Raw genomic sequence first — 26289 nt, 5'->3', positions numbered from 1 at the left:
AATCAAGGCCATGATTTCTTGTTTTGAAGATGGAATAATATTTTTGTGACAATTATTGAAAGGTTTGGCATAATTTAGATTAATAAAAATTAAATAAATGAAGAATACTTTGAAATGTCAGATCGAGATCGATGAAAGACGATATAAACTGAATACTATTAAACTCTATGACTACTGTTGAAATACTTTGCAAAGAATGGAATACCCCTCCATCTAAGAACATAAATTTTTGTTTACATACGTCAACACAACTCCGTACTAGCTGGAATAGCAACTGTTTAGCCAACATGCTCAAATTGAGGCATGCTGGCAAATTTTTTGGTTTTCAAAACATTAATACAGCTCAAGAAATCTTATAGTAGGATTGATATGGTTGAATCAAATACAGAAGAAATTTTAATATAATTAATATTTTTGATTTCATCTGCAAAACTTGAAAGTTTACGACTAATTGCTAGCTGCCTGGTACGACTCTAGCGGTAAAGAAAACATGCATTATATTCCTCGTTTACTTCTTAATTAGTTTAACCATATGGTACGTTAACACCTGACCGTAAACCACATCGACAGAAAATTGCAGCTTTGAAGTGTTATGTAATACGACAGTTCGTACCGTAATGAACGTTACAGTATTGTGTTACTGTATTATATATTTTACTACATATGTACTACACAGAACATGTTACAATATATATATATAGTAATAAACCACAGTAATTACCATGCATATATGCTTTACTACATATTTACTATGTAAAACAGGCCATATAGTAATACATGTAACAATCACCTTACAAGGGCAATACAAAGTACCATATATACCAATGAAAGTACTCAAGTATAATATTATATTATATTTAACTAATACCCAAAGAATACTGAAACTCTGTAATATTTTCACGGTACTTTAATACTACTTCACTTTCAAACAATTGAAAGTTAAAATCTTCAACATGAAAGCCATCGTTACTCCTGTCAATAATTCGTCAAACATTTGAGAGCAAAATATACACACAAATCAGAGTAATAACCTGTTTGTTTTTGTTGATGAGATGGTCGACAGGGGCTGTATCATCCTGGCTGATTAACATATATTAACATATGACTACGCAAAACATTAATGAAAGTAAGTTATTGCTAAAATGATCCATCTATGATAGTTATGATGAAAGCAAAACACAAGAATTAAACCAACACATGTAAGCATATATATATATATACGTATTGACCTAGTTTAATTGAATGTGACGGACAAGCTGCTTGATATGGCAAACTCTTTTATTAAAGTAAGAACAATATCTTTGATGTTTAGCATCCAAAAAAACATAAATATCCCACAGGATCCAGCTGCACACATACAAGTAACACTGGATTCCATAGAACAGTTTGTCTATACACACCTCATGGAATTCAGAACCACACATAACTAAATGACAATTTTTTTTGGAATATGTAACACTTACAAAAAACAAAAAAAACTTTTATCGTTGAATGGTCCGGTTTATAGATAAATATATATATGTAACCAAAGGAATTAATAGGCTACGTTGATATTTTGAATCTTACCACAAAAGACCACGCCCGTTAGTGAACGTGTCACGAATCTAAACAACAACCATCAAAAGTTCGTTGCTATGATAAATAACAAAAGCAAGTACTTCGAAAGGTTGCTATGGTAATAACAAAAACAAATACATGGTGAATACTTGATTGATTAAATGAAAAGAAAAGTAGTTATTGAATACTGAGTCACCAACCGGAATGGATAGTTAACCCTTTCTCGGGGTTTAAATCTCACCCGAAAAAAAAACAACAGATTTTCAAGACTCACTAGCTTTTACGAATCTATTAAATATGGAATGACTTCATTTTAATTGGTGTGATAAACTGTACGATGAAAGACGTTATCTTAATTAAGTACAACTAGTTTCAAACAATCAATGAAATATGTGTTAAACAACTAAAATATATTATAAGCAAATTTGGCTTTCCGCTTGTGACTATTCAACAGCCTTTCTTAAGGGACATCAGGCATGAACATACGACTCCATTTCATTGGTCAGTTAAACCTGATATAAAAATATTTGTTATCACAACAACTGTTACAGTCAGATCCATACCAATGTCTGAAGGCCATACCCTATACAAAAATGTCACCCATGTTACCTCCCCAGTCCATCCCATCCCCCCACCCATGTTACCTCTCCGGTCCCACCCCCCTCCCCAACCTCCTTCCACATACAATGCATATTGCAAAGTCTGTCCAGAGGATCAAAGATATTCCACTGGATTGTTACATACGATGGTAATTCCTGAAGGACAGAGACATGCCTGTAAGGAGGATACTTTCCAATTGACCCCCCCCCCACACACCTCATCCCCTTCTTCCATCCCAGAACAGATTCTGAGTTCACTTTGTTTTCTGTCACAATTTAAACATCTTCACGACAATTAACTCAATTTTGTCATACCAGTTTCCAAAAGTGGATCACAAAATCTACATATTTCTGATCAAGTAGATATTATTATACACTAACAATAGACAGTTTGCTTCCAATGAGGAGTTGAAAAAGTAAAAACTAAGAAATAAAGCATTTCACCGTATCGACACAAAATGTTGTGTTGTTTTTTTAAAGCCAATGTTATACTGTTTTCAGCTGAATCGATCCTTCATCTATAAAATTTATGGCTTTTTAGAAGAGCAGTATTTGGTATAAAAAATTCTTTGCTTATGTTCCCCAATGTCACAAACTATTACGTGTAACCAGTACTGTGCAATGGGCAGTCTATAAGTTTATGAGAAAAATTCTGGGGTAAAAAAAAAAGGAGGGAGAAAGAGAATGATATTCAAAGAACTCATAAATGACAAGACAGTTTGTGATTGGTCCATTTTAAATAAAGACTGAAGTCTAGCTAAGGAAAACAAATTTTATGATAATCTGTAAAATCATATTAAATAGAAACAATATCTTGTAATACTGCAGAGCATATTCTTTTGAAAGTTCTTGGTGAAAGCTGCAACAATAATTTCTTTCTTTTTTTTTGAAATTTAAAACTGAAAGTTATCGGAACTTGATACTGAGGAATTCTGGGTAGGGTGATGTTGCTCCCTTTAATGTCCCATAATCTTGAAGTCCTGTTAACAGATATTTCCTCTCTTTCCCTAATGTACAGAAGGAAACAAACTTTGACAACTTGGAGGTAAGAATATTAACAATTTCAATAAAACAACTTTCCACTCTGTTTAACCATCCTACAAGTGAGACTTGAAGTTAGTTGTACCAGTCATCTTCCAATTCACTACAGCATGAGGACTTGTGTTTCTACTATCTATTGGGTTTAGTATCTTCCTCCGCGTGGTTCCTGCTTCTTACTAATGTTTGACATCATTTGGCTGATGTAGGAAGTCAAAAGATCATCCATTTTGTAACCCTGGAGAGGCAAAAAAAATGAAAAAACGTTAAAGTTCAAGGTTTACAGTCTTTTTTAACCCAAGGCCCCCTCACATGACTTCACAACATAACCCCTGGTCATCGTTAACTTGTCACACCCACACACCGAATTGTGCAGTTCAGAAAATCACTCCTGTTGTATTACAGTACACCACATCTATGTGTCCCCTTGGGGAACTTTCCATAGGCAGCCACAAACCAGAGCATGCAACTACATTTACAAGTTACCTCACAGGTCCCCAATTATACACCTGGGTGATGAGAGAGGCAATGGAGATTAAGTACCTTGCCCCAGGTCACAACGTAATGATCTGGCTAGGACTCGAGCCTGCAAGCCTTAGATCACAAGTCCACTGCCTTAACCACAACATGCGCAAAGAAAAGAGCATTCATTGGGAATCACTGCATATTACTTGATTCCATCTGTAACCTTTTTTTTTTTGTGGCATTGTCCAGGACATTTTTAGGAAATGACCACAAGCATCCCAAGGAAATACTTTATATATTCCTGATGTTGTCAGTTGAGTGTTTAATCCTATTCTGGCAGTTCAAGTAGTAAAATGTCCATATGGGGCCTGTACACTCATGTTGAAGCACTCACTATTAATAACCTACACAGTTGATACTCTGATCAAAACAAGAAGATGATGATGAGTATGTTCATCCATCCACACTGGATATGTTCATCCACCCACAATGGGTATGTTCATCCATCCACACTGTATATGTTCATCCATCCACACTGTATATGTTCATCCATCCACATAGGATATGTTCATCCACCCACGCTGGATATGTTCATCCACTCACACTGGATATGTTCATCCATCCACACTGGGTATGTTCATCCATCCACACAGGATATGTTCATCCACCCACAATGGGTATGTTCATCCACCCACACTGTATATGTTCATCCACCCACAATGGGTGTATTCATCCACCCACACTGGGTTTGTTTATCAACCCCACAATAGATATGTTCATCCACCCACACTGGGTTTGTTCCTCCTCCCAGTCGGGGAAACGGATGAAGTTGGGTAAAATGTCAGAGTACATCCTCAAAAACTATCACTGCGACCCTGAGAATATCCACCTGCAAGAGGATGGAAGCTCTGATGCGAGTTTAAATGAGCTGACCAGCTGAGTTTTGGCAAATGAGGATTCGGTCAGGGCGGTCAAAGGTTTTTTTAAGATTTAGACTTACCAGAGACGTCTCACACAAAAGTTTGGTACCGCCCATAAAGGCTCCGATGGTCATGTGAAAGTATGTGTTACCACTGCTCCAGTTGGAGATCTTTGTGAAAGGATAAGTGTGCAGTACTTCCTGTAGAAGAGGTATAAACGAAAACAGAAAAATATTTAAAAAAGGACTTACGGGGGAAATTCGAATCAAAATAAGAAGAAACTTACAAAGAATAACGTAAAACGTTTATAAACAGCATCAAACAATGCAGGTTTTTGTTTTTATTCCAATGACAGAATTTTTTCGAATTGGCTTAAAATCCCGAGGGCTTCTTTTACTGAAAACTCAACAAATTGTAAACATTAGACATACAAATTTTGTAATTGTCATTTGCATTTTAAGAATCACATCTACTTGTTATAATATTGCAATTCATTAATAACAATTGCAATCATTATAAATTGCTCTATCAATCATATCAATGAATTGTTTATTTCGATCAAGCTCATCAATTTCATCAATGAGTCAACAGACAAGGTCGACGTTTGTCGGATAGATTCTGGCAGATTTGTCGGATAGATTCTGGCAGATTTGCCTACCTTTGTACTGGGATCGATGAGATTAACGCCTGACTTATTTATGGCAATAAGCAGAATGTCTGGCAGATTGTCATCAGAAGTTTGCTGAAATAGAAAAGTAAAAATTGTGAGAAAAAAACAACGAAATAAATATTTAAAAAAAATTCAAACACAAAATTCAAATGCATCAAATGAAAATCAATCGCCAACAATATGATTTTCCATTTCCAAATCAAAAGTGGCAGTGCCATAATTTGTACAGTTTAATTATATGATATAATATATCATATGTGATATTTAATAAAATTCCACACTTACCACACCTTACCAACAAGACAACCAATTTTTTTGTGGTCAAGTTGTGCTAAGTGATACTATGATATTTATAACATATATTCATTGACTCTATTATTCCTTTAAGTCCCTTATAGCAACCCGTCTAACCTCCCTGACCATGCCACTGGTAAAAACACAATTTTCACTTTATAACAGGGATGCCAGCAGGGTTTGCCCCTAGGGCCTAAAATTTGTGGGGACTTGGATGTCCCAAAGACTATCTAAGCTAATGTTGGGGCTTTATGAATATCGAGAGACAAATTTGCGGTATAGGCTCCAAATTTGCGTATGCTATAGTGTGTTAGGATAATAGTTAGAAATTCGCGGAAAAAGCTCATGCCTGTTTCAACTGGGACAGAAAGATCGTGTGGAGCCGGAACCAAATTTCTGGCATCCCGGAATTCTGGCATCCGTGTCTATAAACAGTAAATCACTATTGCTATGCTCAGTGCTCAATACATTATTCAGACTTAGCAACTGAAGTGAGTCGAATACACCGGAAACTCACCTTGACCTCAAAGAAGGCGGATCCAAAGGTCGGCCATCTGTAGATGATTTTAAGGAAGGCCACCTTGGCATCGTCAGGAGACTTCCCGGCATGTTTGTTGTAAGCAATCACTATTCTCTGTCAAAGTAAAGGGTCAGAGGTCAAATGTTTATTTACTACAGAGTCTTATTGTTGCATAACAAATTCAAGATCCACACTGGTCTGAGTCTTACACAACGCCAATGGACCATCGTCTAATTCAGCTCAACTTAAAATAATACACATAACAGGGATGTGCCCAGGATTTCCTGAATGCCGGGTATACTGATCACCGTCCCAGGGGAGGGGTCAAAGGGGGAGGGGGCGTCCCCCTAATTTTTCGATTTTAAAAGGTGCTCAGATGCCAAATGCTGGCACTTGTGTAGCTTTTTAAGCACATACACAAGTACTAGTTTTGCTAACAATTTTTTTCAATTTATGTTGAATATATTGTTACGAATGTCGGGATTTTAGTTGAAAATAGTGCTGGGCGGGATTCACGATTTTTAAGACAGTAAACGGACAGTAAATTTTAGTGCTGGGCGGGGCCGCCCAGCGTGGGCACATCCCTGACATAATATTCAACCATCATCTTTGAAGTTCAATAATAGATAAGTATATCACCACAGACATAGAGAAATATCTTCAGTTTGTGCTGGAAGCTGACAAACAAGAGGACATCTTGCTCTATGGCCAACATACAAAATGACAAATATGTAAATAAAAGGATGGACTCTCTACTCGTGGATTTTGTATTTTATTCTCTATCCGTCAACACCTTGGTTTCTTGATGATATAGGACATTACTCTATCAACGAACAATGAAATGCCAGCTTTCCTTAAAATACAAAAATAAATCATTATTCCAATTTCTCCCTCCACATGCATCATCCTTGGGTCTTGAGAGGTCCCAGATTATCCAAGATTTACTGTATAATGCAACAAAATGCCTCTGTTACAAAGTTACTCACTTTCAGCCAAAGTCAAGGTTTGCTTAGACAGTGATTAGTTTTGCTTAAAACTTGATTTAAAAAAAGTCCTGGTCAGATGCAAAATAGCAATTTTATTAAGCCCAAAAAAAATTTTTTTAATTTAAAATCTTACTCTCTTCCATTCCTCTGGACTCTGATCTCTGACCAGGTCCGCTGGCACAAAATCTCGAGGCATCTTGGCCAAACTTGGGAAAAAGGACTTGTCGTCGTCGTATTTGACCCTGTAGGAGAGGGCCGCGAGCTGGGCCGCTTCCTCGTTCGAGCACTTGTGGTACCCTCGGAGAAGCTTTGGTAGTTCCTGGTAGTAGTGGAATATGGCGTCTGCATTGGGGTCCTTGCCAGGGATGGTGTTACTCCAGAGTTTCTTCATGAAGAAGACTTGATATGTGAGAACAGGCAATGAACCTGCAATCGGATGAGAGAGAGGGAAAATGAACTAGCACGTAATAACCGGAGGGGACAAAGGGATAGGAAGCAAATTCGGTATAAAGTTGCAAGTTTTACTCGAAAGAGATCACAGTCTGAAACAAAGAAAAGAGAGACGTTTTTGTGACATTGTCAGAGCTGCTGTCGTAAAATACTCCGACTGCTGTAACTCGTCGGTAAGAATGCCGAGCGTTTTCGGTAAGGCCGATTCGAGGGAATCGACATAAAAACTCACCATCTCTGGTTGGCCTTGCTTTCTTGATCCAATCTGTCAGATGACGCACAAAATCAAAGAAGAAATCGCCCTCTGGAACGCTGATGACTGTGAGAGAGGGAGACAGAGGAAGCTCAATCAATATCACTGCTACAATAAAAAATTAATTAAATTAAAACTTAATTTGTAAAAAAACAAAAAATTCATAACGGAGTAATGTTTTGATCCTTTTTGTTTCTTCTGAATAAACGACATAAACTTTCATCAATATTGCTCAACTTACCTTTATCGGCTATCTTCACAAACAGGCTGAATCCCTCTGAAGACTTCAGTCGAAGCCGTTTGGCGATGTTGGCGCAGAAATCTTTGGCTCGTGTACCGGAGTCGACTTCAAAAGCCTAGGAAAGATGGAAAATTAAAATTAAAATCACAAATCAAAGGCAGTCTCGTCTGGAGGCTTCATAAGATATCATAGAAGATTAAACAGTTTAATTTATATATATAAAGAGTATAATATATGTAAAGAGTATCATATATGAAGAGTATAGTATATATATATGCGGTATAATAAAAACAGTATATTATATCAACAGTGTAATAAATAAACAGTGCAATATATAAACAGTACAATACATAAACAGTGCAATATATTAACAGTATACTTTATAAACAGTATAATATATATAAACAGTATAATATTATATATATAATGAGTATAATATAAAAAAAGGTATCATATATGAAGAGTATAATATATATATATGCAGTATAATAAAAACAGTATATTATATCAACAGTATAATATATAGTGCAATATATAAACAGTATATTATTATATATATAATGAGTATCATATTAAAAAAGAGTATAATATATGAAGAGTATAATATATATATATGCAGTATAATAAAAACAGTATATTATATGAACAGTATAATATATAGTGCAATATATAAACAGTATATTATTATATATATAATGAGTATCATCTTAAAAAAGAGTATAATATATGAAGAGTATAATATATATATATGCAGTATAATAAAAACAGTATATTATATGAACAGTATAATATATAAACAGTGCAATATATAAACAGCACAATATATAAACAGTATCATATATATGAACAGTATAATATTATATATAAACAGACCAATATATCAGTATAATATGTTGACATAAGAAACAGTATAAAATTTCAAGTAGTAATTTCTTTTATAAGTTGATTTGATTTCACAGGTTGATTTCTTTTATTTTTTATTTTTTTACCTCGTCAGTGTCGTCAGGGAAGTAGACCTTATGGTAGATCTGGGTGGTCTTATGCTGGATGGCCTCCACCTCTACCAGATGAGGCGGGTACTTCCTCTGTCCAGATCTCATTGTCTTCTGAAGTCGGTGGAGGCAGTCGAGAGCCAGCTGGTGGCGAGTCGAACGAAGGAATTTGGTGATGTCCGGTAGAAGGGTGGTACTACAGGCGAATATACCCGTCAGTAGCCACATAAGCTCCCAGCCATGCTCTTCGCTGGATCTGTAAAAGGGGGGGGGGGGAAAGAGAGAGACGAGGGCATCTTATTTGGTTATTCAAACACTTCAAGTCCTACAGCAGAACAACGACTACAAACCGAAAGTACAACATCGGCAACAACAATAAAAGATATTGAGTGATAAACTGCAGAGGAATCTTCATATGCCTTGTTGTTAATGCTATGACATCTGTCAAACAATTGAAATATGTTTTTATTTATCCTTTTGTGACTTATTTTCTTCAGGTTTAAATTACATATACGTTTAAAATTGATGATGAAGACGACCACGACCACGACCACGACAGCGATGATGAAAGGGTGGTTTATATTTTATGGCTGAAACAATTCCATCTTCCTTAAAAATGTCCCCAGTTTAAGGGCTTACTTTTGTCGGTTATCTGTGACCTGCTTCACGATTTGGCAGTATATCTCGTCCTTGAGCTGCTCGTTCTTCAGACCGGTGTCGAAGATGCGGTCAGTGAGTTCGTTGCCCTGACGGTGACGCCTCGATGGGAGGTCGCCCATGTACCTCATGATACGTGCAGAGTGGGTTAAGGAAGACCCGAAATGACGTTAGCAGAAGGTACAAGGGGGGTGAAAAAAGGACATGATCCGGTTTCGTGGAGAGCAAACCACACAATCACTACTTTTGCTACATGATTAATATCGATGCTGATTGTACATCTCTCATTGTGTACATGGTAGAATTTAGTATTTCGATGTCGCATGCAATTTAGAGATTTATACAGTTTCATGTCAGGATAAAAATACTAAAAACATTAAAGATATTGTTCACTAGCTCTGCAATACAGCTGTGTACTGGGTGATGGAGGTTACTAAATCTGAAATACAGCAACACTGGATAATTGCATCCTGTTATGTGAACACACAATCTTTGCTTCATGATAACATTTAAAGTCCCCCACCTCCCCCCCACCCCACCCACCCACCCACCCACCCCCAATCCTACCCCAACCCAGCAAAGAGAAAAAGACAGTCCTAGAAGAGTCTTGACACCTGATATATCTGCGTCTGAAATACTACAGTATAGACTTTACCGTGAAACTCCAAAAGATCAATTTTGAGAATGGGCTTACCCCCAAATAGTAATTTATTATAACTGTTCTACGTTTTCCTTAAAAGTTTTTCACTGTTTTATTTCTTCTTTTTGTTGGGGGCGGGTGTCTTCTTAGAAAAGGATATTCTCAAAGGCTTTGATGGATTCCTCTGACAATTCGGGATTGTTCAGTAGTCTCTTGAGTAGGGGTTGTCGGATTGGTTCCTTGGCGTGGGCCCAAATTTTGTCTTTGTTACCCCTCACTGCTTTGGTGAGAGTCCTCTTGGGGGGAGGCCTGCAAGAGAAGCGACTTAGCTATGAATCGATCGGTCAATCAGTCAATCAATCAAATGAAACAAAATATAATAAAAATATACATAAATAAGAAGAAAAGGTTACAATTCAAACAAAACCCTCAGCAAAAATGGTTTAATGTGTTGTTGAGTTGACAACAAATATATTTTAGAGATGAAACTGATCTGACTTGCCTGTCTTCATGTTATAGTACGAAATATAAAACGAAAAAGACGATTACAACTTGAACAGATTTGACAAACAGAAACCATTGAAAGGCAGCCATTAACCCAACTCCTTACCTAAAATGATCAATGGAATACTCTTCCAGAGTATGCTGTTGGGTGAAGTTACCCAGGGGTATCTCAGGGGGGTAGGCCGTCTTGTCCATCATCTCACCGGGGTGCATTGTGAAGAGTTGCTGAAGGGTGGGGGGGAGGGGGGAGGAAGAGACAAGAAAAATCAGAGCTATTGAACAAAGTAGATATGTTTGGTATTATTTAAACTTCTAACAGGAGGAGAGAACAACACATCAAGAAGTCGAAAATGAGGTAAAGGACTAAGAGATTGGAGGCCTTGACTGCAGATTTATTGATTTATTTGACATCTTAAAGACATCTTCTCTGCTATCTCAAAAAATCGACTGATTTTGCGGCAACGATGAATTTTTCGGTAACATATACGTGACATTTTCAACCTCATAATTATTCTCTCTGTTATGTAGTACCAAGGGGAGGGAACACTAATACTGATGAGATGTTTGTCGTGGTACCGGGAGGATGCAGACCCCTGATTCCATTGGTTGGATGACACCAGAGGGAGGAAGCACTTACCACTACTTCCGACGAGGGTTTCGTAGTAGTCGGCAGGACGTAGACGGCCTCTGACGGGAAATCTCCTTTCCTTCCGGTCCGCGCGTTCTCTCCGTACCAGTAGTCTGCTTTCTCATTGATCTCCTGCTCTAGGATGATGAGGTCACCTCGTTGGTAGTCCAAGAAAGACGAACCTTTCTCTGTCGATATAAACAAGAAACAGATTGAGATGAAAACAACCAAAGAAGAAAACAAACAACAAACAAACAAGATAGTGGCCAGAAACCTCGATTGAGAAACCACATGTCGTTTCGTTCTTCATTTTGCAAAAGTCACGAACTTAAATGTCTTTTAGTTCCTAATGCGACTAGAGTGAGATGTCAAGTTTTTTTCCGGCACCTCGTCTGCCGAAGAGCGGCCCGTTCCAACCTCCGATTGCCCCAAAAAAATCAGCTTTGTGTTTTTAATTTTACAGAGGGGCCGACTGAAATTAGTCTCTTACGTTTCCGAGGACTGTCTTGCAGGGCAACTACGTATCTGCTCTTTCTCTTCAGACCTTCCAGGAAGAAGATGATGAGTTCTCTAATATCCTCTGCGTTGGACGAGGTGAATGTGTATTCTGCACCCTTCACCGTCAGAAGGGTGAAGCTCTGACCATGAAGCTTTCCAGTCCTAGAAAATCAAAAACAAAAGAAAATCATTCAACCAATTACGGTCGAGAATAATAAGCATACATTTTTTTTTTCTTTCCCAGTCCAGAATTTTTTTTTGGGGGGGGGAGGGGGGACATATCAATGAACAAGATACATTTTTATTAAATAATAAATTACAAATCACTTAATGAAAAAATTACTGCAAATTTTGTATAGGTAAGATCAGTTTAAAGTTTGGCCTACTATTAGAAATGTGCTTTCTGCACCCAATATGGTTGAAAATACAAGTTTTGCCATGTTTTTCTCTCATAATTAAAATCCATTTCAGAAAGGCAATCATGGACTCCCAAAATCTGACTCACATTACCCGATCCAATTATCTGTCATTTACTGTTGCACAGACAACTTAATAAGTTTCCATAGAAACTTAAAAGAGAAAAGCATTTTTAGCACCAGTTACGCCACAAAAAAATATATATAAAAAAAATAATCAGAAACAAAAGTTTTATTTAAAGATTTGTCATTTAAGATGCAAGATTACCCAAGAAGGTGTCCCCAACAATGACAGTGACGACATCCCCTATTGGTCAACATTACCTGCTACTAGAAACTTGAGTGATCTCCGGGAAAGATAATTCCAACAAGACTTGCTCCAAGTCATCTACGACATAGACGCCCGTCCAGTTGACCGCGATGATGACCTCGTTCTTCGGCAAGCTGGGTCCTGAAAATTTGAACGCTTCGTAGAATCGGGAGAAGAGGAGAGGCCATCGGAGGCGGGCATAGTTGACCACGTCCTCCTTGACTTGAGCTGGATCTGCGTTCTCTTGAACGTAGTAACTCTGATGAGAGGGAACCGGAAATATGAAAACTCAACATACTTTTCAATTTAAAAAAAAAAATGAAGATAGTTTTAGAAGTCCGACGTTAGGTCTTACAGTTTATGTGTTGTCCTTTTAAAGACACTACTGTTGGCCTAGCTTTTGTTATTAATTTGAAGATAGGTTGGAAGTGGTTATTAAGACTGACTCAAGTCTCACGCCTAATATTTCATGTTATTGGACAGTGCTCCTGAATGGCTTCAGCATTTAGTTCTGTGGCAATCAAAAAAACAACAAGCAATTTTAAGACTGCCTCTGGTCTTAAACCTTACGCACTGCTGATATATCAAATACAATATCTCACTTCCTTGTGCTGTGCGGCTATCATATGCGTCCACCGCTCTACGGTTTTCGATCCGGACATCGCTGATTCAGGGATGTACGATGGAACCAGTTTAAGCAACCTTTCGAGTACCATCGCCTTACGATACTCTACGTAATACTGCTGGGCAGCGATGGCTGCCACGTCTTGGTCCTGTGGTCAGAGAAAAATATTCCTTTTTATCATAAAAAAAATGTTTCCGAAGTTAAAAACAAAACATCATTCAGGCATTTTAAGTATTTTTTCAAGAAATACTTGTACAATATCATTTTATAAAAAAATCATCAAACAATAACAAAGCAACTCTCGAAGATTTGCATGACTTTATTATATATAAACAGCTATTGAGACACATTGTGCACTAATGAAGCTACATGGAGGTTGCCATGGTATTAACCAAAGCAGCTCAAGCATGGTACAAGAACTGTGTTTGACTCCTACATCTGCTAAGGTATTTAACTATGTGTAATAACAATGTGATTTGCCCAAGATTAATTTTAACGGTGAATAAATTTTTCTGTGATCAAATAGGATGTGAAGGAAACCACAAGACACCTCTCTGGAGAAGTTTCAATGCATGAATAAGACCACCTGATTAGTGGAATGATAAAGGATAGGGGGCAGTAGACAAGAATGAGGTGGAATCATCGATCGCAGAGAATAGCGTTATTGCTAACAATTTTGTTTTAAACCAGGAGAATAAAAAAAACGATTATGTGGAGGCATATGTAGATGTGATGTAAATATAAACTAACACAATTAACAAAAATAGTAAAAAATGCCATAAAATCTTGAAAATGAATGTTCCTAAAGCATGTGTTTATCTGTGTGATGTAATTTTTTGTTTACCTTATCACACTTGTACTCTCCAAACTTGATACCTCGGACAACCTGCTGGTAGATCAGATTGGTACCGACGGGGTCAAAGGCCGGGTCGTGCCAGGGGGCAAAGATTTCTTTCCTGAAGAACAATCTCCAGGGTGCATTCCTCTCCTGTGCCCCTCGTTCCTTGGCATATTGTTCGCATTGAGATATGGCATCCATTACATGGTCACTTCCGCTGCCCAGTGATGAGACCTAACAAAAAGAGTCGATCGTTATGATTCAAATTATTCGTCATTCTATATTGTCAGAGACCAATCACTCCAGAATTTATGCAAAAGATATGTGAGTATTCTCTGCAAAACGATGTCGAGAAATATTTTCCTCAAAATACATAATTTGACAAATTACGAATGAAAGTCATTATGGTGCACTAGACTCTCGTTACAATGCAATCATAGGCTAAAAAAGTAGATCAAAACCTTTGATAACATCAATTTTATGGAAGCATCATTGTTGATAAAAGCAGTGACAGAAACAATTTTTTCACCTAACAAATTAGGCAAGCAATTGCTGGAATGTCTGCATGAAAAGGATTTTAACTATGTATTATATTATTTATGTGAATTCTCAAAATCTGAAAGCTTTCTTAGAATGATTTCTGGGTTTTGGAGGGAAGAATAAACAGTGTATCCATTGTTGTCACCATCCTTACTGTTAAAATATCGAAAGCAAAACTCGTCTTTCGACTTAGAAACAAGAAAACAATGAAAATATCAAAGAGTACCTCTTCTCATTGTTCTATAAATATAGGCACTACACTGTTATAGAAATGAATATGCAGTTGTCAGATCATGTAGGGTAAACACACTCGCACACGAATAAAACAGATATTTTATCTTTTATTAGTAGCCTTGGCTACTTTGCTACATCTGAATTACAATGCCGCATCCATTTGTCCAGTTTGACAGTGAGATGCATTAATTTTACCTTCTGGTCGGCGACCCATAACTGGCTTTGATCAGTTACTCACCTTATCAAACAGTGCAATGTACAAAGAGAAACCAAATTGGTCCTTGAGTCCTATCTTTTCTGCTAGCGTCTTACAGAGTTCCTTGGCTGTGGTCGCAGAGTCGGCCAAGAGGGTCTTGGTGGTTCCATCCATGAAGGTGACAGGTAACATGAGGGGGTTCTTGGTCTTTGTGGCCTTTATTGACAAACCATTGATTGCGTATTCATATATTATTATTATTACTTTTATTATATATATATATGTTCTCAGAATTTAGTCCAATCATGTGTAGAAGATGCTGATATATATATATATATATATTACGATTTTCATTTATATATATATATATGTATATATATATATATATATATATCAGCATCTTCTACACATGATTGGACTAAATTCTGAGAACATGGCATGTAAAATGCATTCTTCCACCTGAAACAAATTAACTTTCTTATGTACAAAATCTGCAAAGTGAAAAAGCATTACACATCCTTTTGTAATTGGAAAATAGTTTCCAGGCAAAGGCAGAGACAACTCTTGACTTTTCCTTTTAATATTTGAAGCTACATTGGTTCACTTTCATTTTAGCTTGTATCACCCCGACCCTCCCCAACCACCCCCTCCCCCAAATGTTTATGCTAACTCTCTCGACCTCCTCACCTGTAACTCCAGCCAGCTGGGAGGCTGGTTACGGGTGCCGTTATTCAAGGTCCTTCGTAACCGTTCCTCGCAGTACGGAGCGTAGCCTGGCGGACCACCTCTGATGAAAGCCTTCAGATACTTGACAAACTGCTCGAGAAAAGTATTCGATACAAAGAAATTAATTTTAAAGAGCACACGGTGTGTAACATGCTGGCTAGGCTAATCATGCCTTCCAAGGCTCACTGTGTCGCTCAAAACGCACCCAAAACAAAACGGTACCCCTTCTACACTGAACCAGATAATAAATTACCAAATTCTGGTTAAAAATGCATCAAGTTAATAAGAAACTATAAGGTGGTTTAAGGACATCTAAAGATAAAGACTATCTTTATTTATAAACCAGAAGACCCTATGGCTTAGTTGATTCCTCGCCAGATTTGATAGGAAGAATATTTAATGTGACACTACACACAGTATCACATTAGTGCTTCAGATAGGATGTCAAGTTTTACAACCACTGCTGAGTCCACATGACCAGCAAGGTTGCTTATACACCCATGTGGACCCGTCTACAAAGGTTTTCACACATACTCTCGACCTAAAATGGACTTTGCACATTCAGAACCAGAAAGGATTGAAAGGTTGTACCAGTAATGACAAAAAAAAATAAAAAAATAACAAAGATACCACAAATATTGAGAGAAAAAAAAGAGGAAGATCACCAACATCTTTAAGCCCTAATCACTGACGTATGTTAGGTGTTGTTCTCACCTTGTCCGTTGGTCCGAAACATCCGACACAGAGGGAAAGCAGAATCCATCCTCGGGCGTGGCTACTCTTCGATGGATTTTGAGTTAACTGCTTGCAGATCATACAATAGATCTCATCTCTGAAGAAGGAAAATGAGACCAAAAAAAACAGTTTTCACTTTTGTCTTAATTTGATCGATCAAGATTCACATTCTGCGACAGATCTTGCTGCTACTACAAAATACATAGCTCGCATTTGATTAGGCCGCTTCTAAATTTCACCCTGCAATTTCATGGGGTATGGGGTGGGATGGGGCAGCAGGGAGGAGGGTAGGGCATGAGTATTGCTGTACACTTCAAAAGGGTACAATACCTGTACTTCCCAAATAAAAACTTGTGGGTTATTTATTTCTTAAAGATTGTAATCCAATCCCTAACAAAATGTATTTCTACACTGATTTCTCGTTAATGTCTTTCGTCGTTTGATCCCTACGTGGATTGCATTGCTACAAGCTATCAAAAGAAGGGACCGACGCAAGAATGAATTGGACTTGTTGCATTTCTGAGGGTATTTAAATATCTTGCAGTGACATCGATACAGCAACAAAATGTAACAACACACTATGTATTCATCAGGGATGAGCCTGGGGTAAAAAAAAAATCACGGAACTTTGCAAAAATTTGCGGTATAGGCTCCAGTTTGCATATGCTACAGTGTGTTAGGATAAAACTTTTTTGTCCCTGAGGTAGAAAAGAAATTACAGATATTCCGCAAATTCGTGGAAAAAGCCCATGCCTGATACATGTTACCCACACACAGACGTTATGTTACAAAACACGATCCCGTTTTCAAACTCAGATATTTCGTTGCAAAAGTTTTACCTGAGACTTGGTCTGAGGATACCGTGACCGATGATGAAGTGGAGTTTCTCCAGGTTAGAGGTCGGCCTGTCAATCAGCATGCTGTTCTCCGTGTCCACCTCCTCTCCCTCTCGCAGGCTCTTCGCGACCTCTTGAGCAATTTTGGATTTCTTCTTCAACGTCATGTTGACTAGCTTTCGTCTCAGGGTGTTCTTCTTACGGGTCGATCCCGTTGAGTTGGTTACCTAGAACGGCAAAATTCATTCCACGAAAGATTGATTATTCAAATTTGGTTTTTTATGTCAATAACTTTCAAGAACCAGTGATTTTTTAAAAACTAAGCAGAGTATCTTTTACTTATATATCTATATTTATTTTTCTTTCTTTCATAATGTCATAGTTCTAGACTTTAAATGAAACTTTCCACTTATATAATTTTTCTTGCATGAAATATACCTGCATTTAGGTTAAAAACTTTGATAATTCTTTGACAAATTGCAAGTTCACAAAATACTGACCGGTATATCAAAGTCACTCTCCTTCGGTATGTTTTCCAAAGCTTTCTTTCCCTTTGTCCTTCCGAGAGTGTTGTAAATCTTAGTCATCACCGACTTTCCATCCTATCAAAAGATGAAGATGAGGACCGAAGAAAAAAACATGGGAATAAGTTAACAAGAGCCAAAGATATTAACAAAACAGAGCAGTGAGAAACAAAGACAAAATTTCTTATATACGACATATAGATAATATATATATAATAAATATATATATATATATATATATATATATATATATTTATTTATTTACATATATATATATATATATATATTTATTTATTATATATATATATATATATATATATATTTATATATATATATATATAAATATATATATATATATATACATATATATATATATATATATATACATATATATATAAAGCCGGATCTCGAAAGAGATACTTTGAACAGACTATATATATTCAACATATTTGACATATATATATATATCGTGGCCATTGTGGCAATTTATTGCTGAATACATCACAGCTGTCTTAAGGTAAAGAAATTCCTGTTGGAAGGACCTCCATAAAAAAAACTTTTACCTTAGCGAGTTACCCGCAATTAAATAAATTAATATGAAAATATGGTATTACACTGATTGAAAATCAGCTATGTTTTTTTTAAGTCTTTTCCCTGACAATATTTCCTACTTTTATGCCTCATAATTTCTATAACTATTGATAAATGCATTTTTAACCCAATAGTTTCTCTAGAGGCTTAAAGCAGGGATGAGCCTGGGGTAAAAAAAAAAAATCCAAAAACTTTTGCAAAAATTGCGGTATAGGCTCCAGTTTACGTATGCTACAGTGTGTTAGGATAAGTTTTTGTCCCCGTGGTAGAAAAGAAATCACAGATATTCCGCGAATTCGCGGAAAAAGCTCATGCCTGTTAAAGTTTGAAGGTCTGCTTTAACTCACCCTGTCACTGACAGAAGCACCTGCACGGGGTTCAGGTAAATCTCCCATGAACCTGAGAATTGTTATCCAAACGGCCAAGGCAGCCTTTTGAAAAGAAAAAAAATAGCAATGAAGGAATGACAATATCTGATGTTTTTAGTATCTTTCTTACTCATTTGGAAAAGTGTCCTAGTTGACTAAATGTTTGATGCAAAAAGGAATTAATTCCGTCGCTATTTTCAATCGGGAAGTTGTCCATTTGCGATACCATACTGAGCAACACTTGACAGGTTTGGTATAAAAGAGAAAGAAAAAAAAATGCAAAAATGGTCCATCAAACATAAAAAATCGGTACTTGAAACCAATTTCAGTTAATTAATACCCCAAGGTGTCAATCAATTCCTTCAAAGAAATTGGTAACCTCAGTGGAGGTGGGAGGTGGGGGCTAGATTCCCCTCAGTCAGGAACTCTTGTCTCACCCCCCAGGAATCTTGTCCACCCCCACCCCACTCCTCATTGTATCTATCCTGATGACATTGTCAAAGTCTCCTTTCCTACCTGTATATCCCCCTCATCAGATTTCTCCAACAGAGGATCCCTGAGTTTCCTCTTGACAAAGTTCTCGTTTGCTCCGTCTTGGAAGTAAGTCGCAGCAAATTTAGCAAACTTGTACTCCGAGAGATCCTCGTCGTACTCTGGATAATAGTCATCCTTGACCTCTCCCTGAGCAGCGACCCCGGCTCTCCTGTTGGTGTCGAGATCCTACGGGTGACGGAGCAAATAAAATACACTTCAAGAATTTTTTTTTTTAACGTTCATGAATATTCATTGATGGATCTTAGATAAACCTGTGAGCACTCTGAGCATTCGAGGCTACACCTACCTGTAAGGGCCGGTACCAATTTCTCTCCTTACATCTCACCCGTGTATCTTGCTTTCTTTGCACGGTCCTGCACCATCCCGTCAGGGAATTAAAAGTAAAATGCCAGCGAATGGAAAGAACACTCGTCAACTACTTTGTGCTCCACCGAAGAACACCGTTCAGTGTATACAGATTGCTTACAGTCCGATAAGCAATTTAGTGAACCCACCATATAGACCCACCCATTCAGGCTTTTTTGACAAATTTAAGGGGCTCCGAGAGAGCAATGGGGTTGGTTCAAAAATAAAAATGAGGTATGGTTGAGCCAGACTGGACTGTCAACATTTTACAGACTTACACAGCCCGTCACCGCAGCCAGAAGAAGTTTAAAAATACCATCTCTGGGCAAAGAGCACCAAAAATTCTCCTAAACTAGGCCGTAACCATGGTAGTGGGATTGTGGATCACTGCATGGATACAAACTATGATCAGTGTTTCCGCGATGCAGGTTACACATATAAATAAAACATGAAAACCAAGCAGATCCTGATAAAATTCTGAATTTTAGTCTGAACAAATACCAGAATTTCAGGGTTTGCTGGAGACTTAATTCACTTTGAAATTGGAATAGAGGTATTTAAAGCTCACAGCAAATTGTGCAGGTGCTGAGTCATCACCCAGAACGCCTGCGTCACCAAAGAGCTCGTCCACCACGTCTTCTGCCGACATCTCACGGTTCCGATTCTCACTCTCCAGTCTGAGTTCCTCTAACCTCTTCATCCTCTCCTGTTTCTCTTGGACCTCCAGCTCCTCGTCTGCAAGCTCCATCTCGATCATTGCTCTCTGCAGAGAGAAGACGAGCGGTTAAGTTAGTCGTACCGAAACAAAACAAAAACAGATAAATTAATTGCCGACTGACGGAGTCGACATTTCAATATGTTCGAGTGATAGCCAGACCCCATCCCCACTGCAGATGGTTAACATTGTGGGGATAGAGGGAGGCGCAATTAAACCTTTGCAAACTTCCCTTTTTTTTTTAAGGGTGTACCCTTCGTTGTCGATCTTGTAAGGTTCTTATTACCACAGGATTTGTGGGGGGGGGGGGGGGCAGACGACATTTTAAATTGATTCCACAGAGTCATTCAATTATGATCATTAACTCATGGAAAATTGGCACTACAACCGAATGACCAATTTTGGGTGTTAGTTTCATGCTGGTTGACCAGCCGGTCAAGTCGAGACAAAGAGAATGTGCTGCATTTGCAAAAATATGTACTTAAACACACAGCAAGGCCTTCACATGAGACTAGCGATCCAAATGCTTTTTTAGCAAACATTTCACAACCTTGTCCCTAAAAAGCCCTATTTTCCCTCAAAATTAATCAGTTATGAACAGAATAGGACCAATATCAGTATTATACTTATCGGGTCGAAAAATCTCTCTGACTTGCCTGAGCAATTCTCCTGGCTTCCTCTGCTGCTTGTTTGGAACCCATCGTTTTCTTCAATCTCTTCTCCTCTCTTTGTCGGATCACCTCAGTTTTAAGTTTACGACGGTGCTGTTAAAAAAAATAGATCCAAGAAAAAAGAATAGAACACACAGCTGGCTTAAAGGAATTATTTATTGGAAGTCTATTGGGTATATGAAAGAAAAAAAAACGCCATCATCTCTTCAATCGCCACAGTCCTAGTTCCGGGATGTTTCATCCTACGATCCAGGAGAAGTGAATTGTTGAACCGCTTGCCAACTTAACCTAATATATTTTGAACAGTGGAGAACGATGAGCCACGGTGACATCATCAGGTACTTCATTTCGGTGGCTGCAGGGACGCTATCGTTAGCAAGCTACACTGTAGTGAGGAAAGTTTTAAAATTTCTGCAAAGTTAAATAGCGAATAAGATGGAAATTACCCGTGGAGTTGCAAGTAAGCAATCTTTTGGAGTGTGAAACAATGTTCCAGAGTTCCCTAACTAGTTTTTCTTCATAATATGTTGATCAGATGTAATTTGTGATTTGAGAGATTTTTTGAATCACACCTTTACGCAAAATCTGTACACATTCCTGTGTTTTGTATCAAGGCCAAGCTTAGGTGATATCTTTTGTATTCACTGCCATACATGAAGTCTGTACACATTCCTGTGTATTGTATCAAGGCCAAGCTAAGAGTGATATCTGATAGAGTCTGACCAGTGTGCCCCACTGACGTCACGTCTCAACATAGCTCTGTGTTAGATTCAAATTTTCTGGCGGTACGGGCCAGCTTTCAAGCACTCTATCTCAGAAACTAAAATTCATGACAGGGTAAGGGCGATACATAGACAAAAACTGATGAACGGTAGGACTTGGATCACATTATTCACTGAAACCTTCCTTTAACTGATTGGATTTGTTGTGTTTTTTTAATACTAAAATGAACAAATGGAAGATTACAAAAGATCTGTTAGCTTGAGTCATCATGTCATAATTGAGTCAGAGGAAAACTTTCTTTACAGCTAATGTAAGGTTATAATAACTCTTTCAACCAATTATTTTGTTATACTAATCAACTAATTAACCAGAATGATGAGAATCAAAGAAAATTACATTCTGGATGAAACACATTCCTTGGGATTGAGTAAAGAACGTTCAGTATTAATGTGGGGCCAACATGTATCAATGATTTCATTGTCTTTAAATGGATTGATAAGGGGTGGAGGAGGAGGCTAGTCGGGAGTTCGTTACCAGTTTCAGAGGTTCCTTGTATCTCTTCCTCACTATCATCATTCGTGCTAGCGACTGTATCTTGATCACGCTGCGGATTCTGTGAACGGTCTGCTGCCGGACCAGGTGACCTCGGCACACGGCCTGAAGAAAAAGTAAAAAAATTATATCAATACTTTAAAGGTAAGAACAAAAAGAGAAGAACTTGTATGGATCTAATTCACTAGCTATAATTCAAAACACATGTAACAGGATTTCTCAATTTCATTTTCTACAAGGGGTACAGAGAGAAACACTGGTTGGAGCAAAGGGTCAAAGGTCACAAAACTCTCACTATACCTACACTGACCAATGTACAGGACAGGTCCATCATATGGGGATATAGCATAACCCCATAATGTATAGAGTAGGCCCATCAGGTGACCGATACTAACCCCATAATGTATAAAGTAGGCCCATCAGGTGACTGGGACTAACCCTATAATGTGTAGGGTAGGCCCATCAGGTGACTTAGCCTAACCCCATAATGTATAGGGTGGGCCCATTAGGTGAACAATATATAAGTTTAATATTGAAACCTTCTAACAGGCCCGCTCCGCTCACTTTCTTACCTATTAAAATCAAGCTACTTAGAAATATTCAAATTGATGAAACTGATATGGCATTTTGAAGCAAGTTAAAAAGTTTTGTTATACCTGTAGAGCCATTATTTTGTGTCTCATAAACTGGAACTTGTACGTCAAGATTCTCGATCTCAGTACTGACTGGAGACGGAGGTAGCCTCGCTTCATCTGAAAATCAAAGAGTAAGAGAAGATTAATATGGATCAGTAACGTTGCACCTGATAACTCAAAAAGTCCTGATAAAAAAACAACAAAAAAGGTCACAAAAATCATTTATATTGATCCGTCGATGACCAAACACAGGACTGTCAAATTCAAAGTCGAAATCAGTAATCCGTTGACTGAAAAATGATAAAAAGTTTTGGGAAATAATGATGATCATAATAAGTAATATTTATATAGCGCATAATCAGCAAAGCTGCTCAAAGCGCTTTACAAATGTAAAACCTACACACAAATAGTAACAAAAAACCAAAATATTTAATATATAGAACCAATAAGGCAAAATATGTAAAAGCCCAAAAGCAACAATATAAAAACACACCCATACTAAATGATATTTTAAAACTAAAATGCATATAGTCCAAAACAATTTCAAAAGTATGTAAATATAGTAAAATAGATTAAATCATAGTCAATGTATAAATATAAATAAGCATGAGAAACTGTAGTACAGTAAGACAATTATTGTAAAAGCCTAAAACAGATTGTAAATCAGATCGGTATTGTTTTTTTCGTAGTAGAGACCCCGTGGTCGTGAGGACTTGGGGCCGACTCACCTTGACGAAACGGACTCTCTGGACGCATTTTCTCCAGGTCATTTGGATGACGATGGCGGCGGATCTCATTCGCAAGAATTTTTTCCGGTAGAACCATCCTCTGAAGGTCTTCTGGATCAGTACGCACCACTTGGTCAGTGCTTTGTCCCGCTCCTGTTCCAGGAACACATCCTGTTCGTCCTGTGAGGGGGAAAATGGTGAGCATCTCCTTGATTCAGTCAAAAGATTTTTTCATTTTTTTTTTTTCTTTTCTCTTTTGACGATATTCGTAATTCCTACGAAGAGATTTTTTCACGGCACCACGCTTTTCACCGAGAGATTTTTAAAGCAGCTCTTTTGCTCTTGCAGGCCAACTTCTGGAAAGTTTTAACAAAGGTATTTAAATAATCTTATTGAGATTGATGAAACTATCAAAGACAAAATGCTAGTTTAAATTTTCCAAAATGATTTTCATTAGCAAGCAATAAGCTATTTTCATTTCACATTTTACACAAAATTACACAAAATATATACCAAGCAAAAATACAAATCCAATTTAAAAAGCTTGTCTGTATTTTACTCGGATATTTTAAGGTTAACTTAGCTTCCAAGGACTGTTCCTTTTCAGCAAGGAGAGTAAGAGTTGGATTTCACCCCCAGTGACCTTAGAGATTAAAGTCCTGTAATTTCTTTGCTGCATGGTAATAATAAGAGCCACTGTAGCCTTCCTACCCAAAGAATGATTTCTTTTAGGTCATTGGGTCGGCCGTGCTTCTGTCAGAATATTTCTGTCTACCCCTTTACGGAGACTTTGGACAATGAATTTTTACCTTGATAAATATTTTGTGATGACCCTGTTGCCAGTCGTATCCTTTCAACACCGCCTCACAAATCCTCGTGGATGCTGCCTTACAGTCCTCCAAATGAGATGGTTTCACACCGCCTATCAACATCCGGTATCGGTCTACAAACTCCTTGAAGGTGTGCCGGATGGGATAGCCATTGCGACGAATCCTGGAAGGGAGCGAAAACATTGAGATGGGACGTCCGATTGGTAATCAACGTGAGCCAAAAATAACAAAAAAACAGTGAGCTTTACTTAAAAGCGCAACTGTTTATGATTACTGTAAAGAGAGAAACTAAAATCTCAAGGCCAAAGACTTAATGACACAGAAATGGGGAAGAGAAACTCGTCACTCAGAAATGTGCAGATCGTTCCAGAGCGGCTGAGACGATAAAATAAATGAAGATTCTAATCATTAAATTTGGGGGGGGGGGGGGTTGGTGGAGATGTTTACAGTATTGCAATAATCTTTGTGATGTCGCATCAACATCTTAACCTCCTCATGAAGTTGAATGAGATATTCACCTGATCGTTTCCATCATCCCTGAATAACGAAGTTGACGGGCGACCAGCTCCCTGTCGAACACCTGCAAAATATTAAGAGGAAAATGGAACGTTTTTCGAGGGAATCTTTGCCGAATTCTTCAAACTCTTGTCCAGCAGGAAAACTTCCACCAACAATTATGCACCTTAAAATGGCCAAAAAGCTCACTGCCTATAAAAAGGCCCTTTGGGGTAACAACTCTGACCCGCGAATAGTTTCAGTCAAAATCATACAAACACTTCACAAAGTCTTCAGCTTTACGAATGAGAATTCAAAACTTCAGTAAAACCCCCCTAAATTGGCGCCAGAGCAATTAAGGACGACATTTCAAAATAAAAAACCGCTTACATTTGGTTTCTTGTATTCGTTCGGTTTGATGCAACGGACAAAGAACGGTTGGCAGGCGTTCAGGGTATTCATGAGGGCATCCAGGGAGGTCTTAAACTGCTTCCCCAGGGTCGGGGGTTTCTTCCTGGTGTCCTTGACACCGGTGATGTCCTTCTCGAACAGCATCTTCAAGAATTGTATCTTGGAGGTCTTGATGAGCCCGATGAAATCCGGACTGAATGTATCCCGATTCTTGTCCAAGAAACCTGAAGGGAAGGAAATGGAGAACGAAAAAAATATCTAAATCGATAACTATGTTGAAACTTGAGAGGCTACACAAGATTTTTATCCATTTAATTTGGGAGGGGGTGGGGTTCTTCCTTTCGTCTGGACACATATCATTAATTCATTTTTAATTTTCACATGACCTTACAACAACAACAAAAATTCTACTATTTCAATTCAATATTACCAACAAATTTTTGGAACAACACTGATCAAGGATAAGACCAAGATCTCAAATGTACACAAGTATGGAAAAATCTCATGGCTCATGCAGGGATGAGCAACGCAGGCAATCTCATTAATAAAAGATTGTCTAAAGCTTACCGTCGGTCTCATAATAAACCAGGCCAGCAAAATGTTGGATGCCAAACTGGGTGCCGTAAGATGCCTTGTAGAGTTCGTTCCTACTGTGTTGATTGTTCAGTTTGGCCAGCAAACTTTTATCTGTTCCCTGTAAACATGGGTAAATAAAAATAAAAATATTATATGATTATTCTGGACAGCTGAACCCAAGAATGTAACAGTCACATAGCTG

General features: G+C 37.8%; 1 protein-coding gene across 1 annotated transcript in view; it reads right to left on the bottom strand.

Annotated features, from left to right (window-relative positions):
- Positions 1 to 3063: 3063 nt before the first annotated feature.
- Positions 3064 to 26289, bottom strand: part of LOC139975426 (unconventional myosin-VIIa-like) — a 49402-nt gene continuing 26176 nt past the window's right edge. The window contains exons 13-44 of the mRNA XM_071983414.1: positions 26079 to 26205; positions 25491 to 25735; positions 25124 to 25185; positions 24585 to 24768; positions 23776 to 23955; positions 23069 to 23164; positions 22395 to 22517; positions 21119 to 21230; positions 20320 to 20510; positions 19368 to 19571; positions 18831 to 18914; positions 17869 to 17970; positions 17372 to 17595; positions 16512 to 16629; positions 15759 to 15887; positions 15114 to 15287; positions 14108 to 14335; positions 13241 to 13411; positions 12653 to 12897; positions 11905 to 12074; positions 11424 to 11602; positions 10893 to 11011; positions 10443 to 10591; positions 9625 to 9778; positions 8983 to 9241; positions 7994 to 8108; positions 7732 to 7818; positions 7183 to 7475; positions 6061 to 6177; positions 5238 to 5321; positions 4660 to 4779; positions 3064 to 3432 (exon numbers count right to left, since the gene is read on the bottom strand). Of these exons, the coding sequence (XP_071839515.1) occupies positions 3340 to 3432; positions 4660 to 4779; positions 5238 to 5321; positions 6061 to 6177; positions 7183 to 7475; positions 7732 to 7818; positions 7994 to 8108; positions 8983 to 9241; positions 9625 to 9778; positions 10443 to 10591; positions 10893 to 11011; positions 11424 to 11602; positions 11905 to 12074; positions 12653 to 12897; positions 13241 to 13411; positions 14108 to 14335; positions 15114 to 15287; positions 15759 to 15887; positions 16512 to 16629; positions 17372 to 17595; positions 17869 to 17970; positions 18831 to 18914; positions 19368 to 19571; positions 20320 to 20510; positions 21119 to 21230; positions 22395 to 22517; positions 23069 to 23164; positions 23776 to 23955; positions 24585 to 24768; positions 25124 to 25185; positions 25491 to 25735; positions 26079 to 26205 (4938 nt within the window). The 3' untranslated portion in view covers positions 3064 to 3339. The remainder of the gene's footprint in view (positions 3433 to 4659; positions 4780 to 5237; positions 5322 to 6060; positions 6178 to 7182; positions 7476 to 7731; positions 7819 to 7993; positions 8109 to 8982; positions 9242 to 9624; positions 9779 to 10442; positions 10592 to 10892; positions 11012 to 11423; positions 11603 to 11904; positions 12075 to 12652; positions 12898 to 13240; positions 13412 to 14107; positions 14336 to 15113; positions 15288 to 15758; positions 15888 to 16511; positions 16630 to 17371; positions 17596 to 17868; positions 17971 to 18830; positions 18915 to 19367; positions 19572 to 20319; positions 20511 to 21118; positions 21231 to 22394; positions 22518 to 23068; positions 23165 to 23775; positions 23956 to 24584; positions 24769 to 25123; positions 25186 to 25490; positions 25736 to 26078; positions 26206 to 26289) is intronic.

Source organism: Apostichopus japonicus, chromosome 10 (assembly GCF_037975245.1).
Source record: "Apostichopus japonicus isolate 1M-3 chromosome 10, ASM3797524v1, whole genome shotgun sequence".
NCBI classification, from domain to species: Eukaryota; Metazoa; Echinodermata; class Holothuroidea; order Aspidochirotida; family Stichopodidae; genus Apostichopus; species Apostichopus japonicus.
The sequence above is the reverse complement of the archived record's forward strand: the minus strand, read 5'-3'. Positions and strand labels throughout refer to the sequence as shown.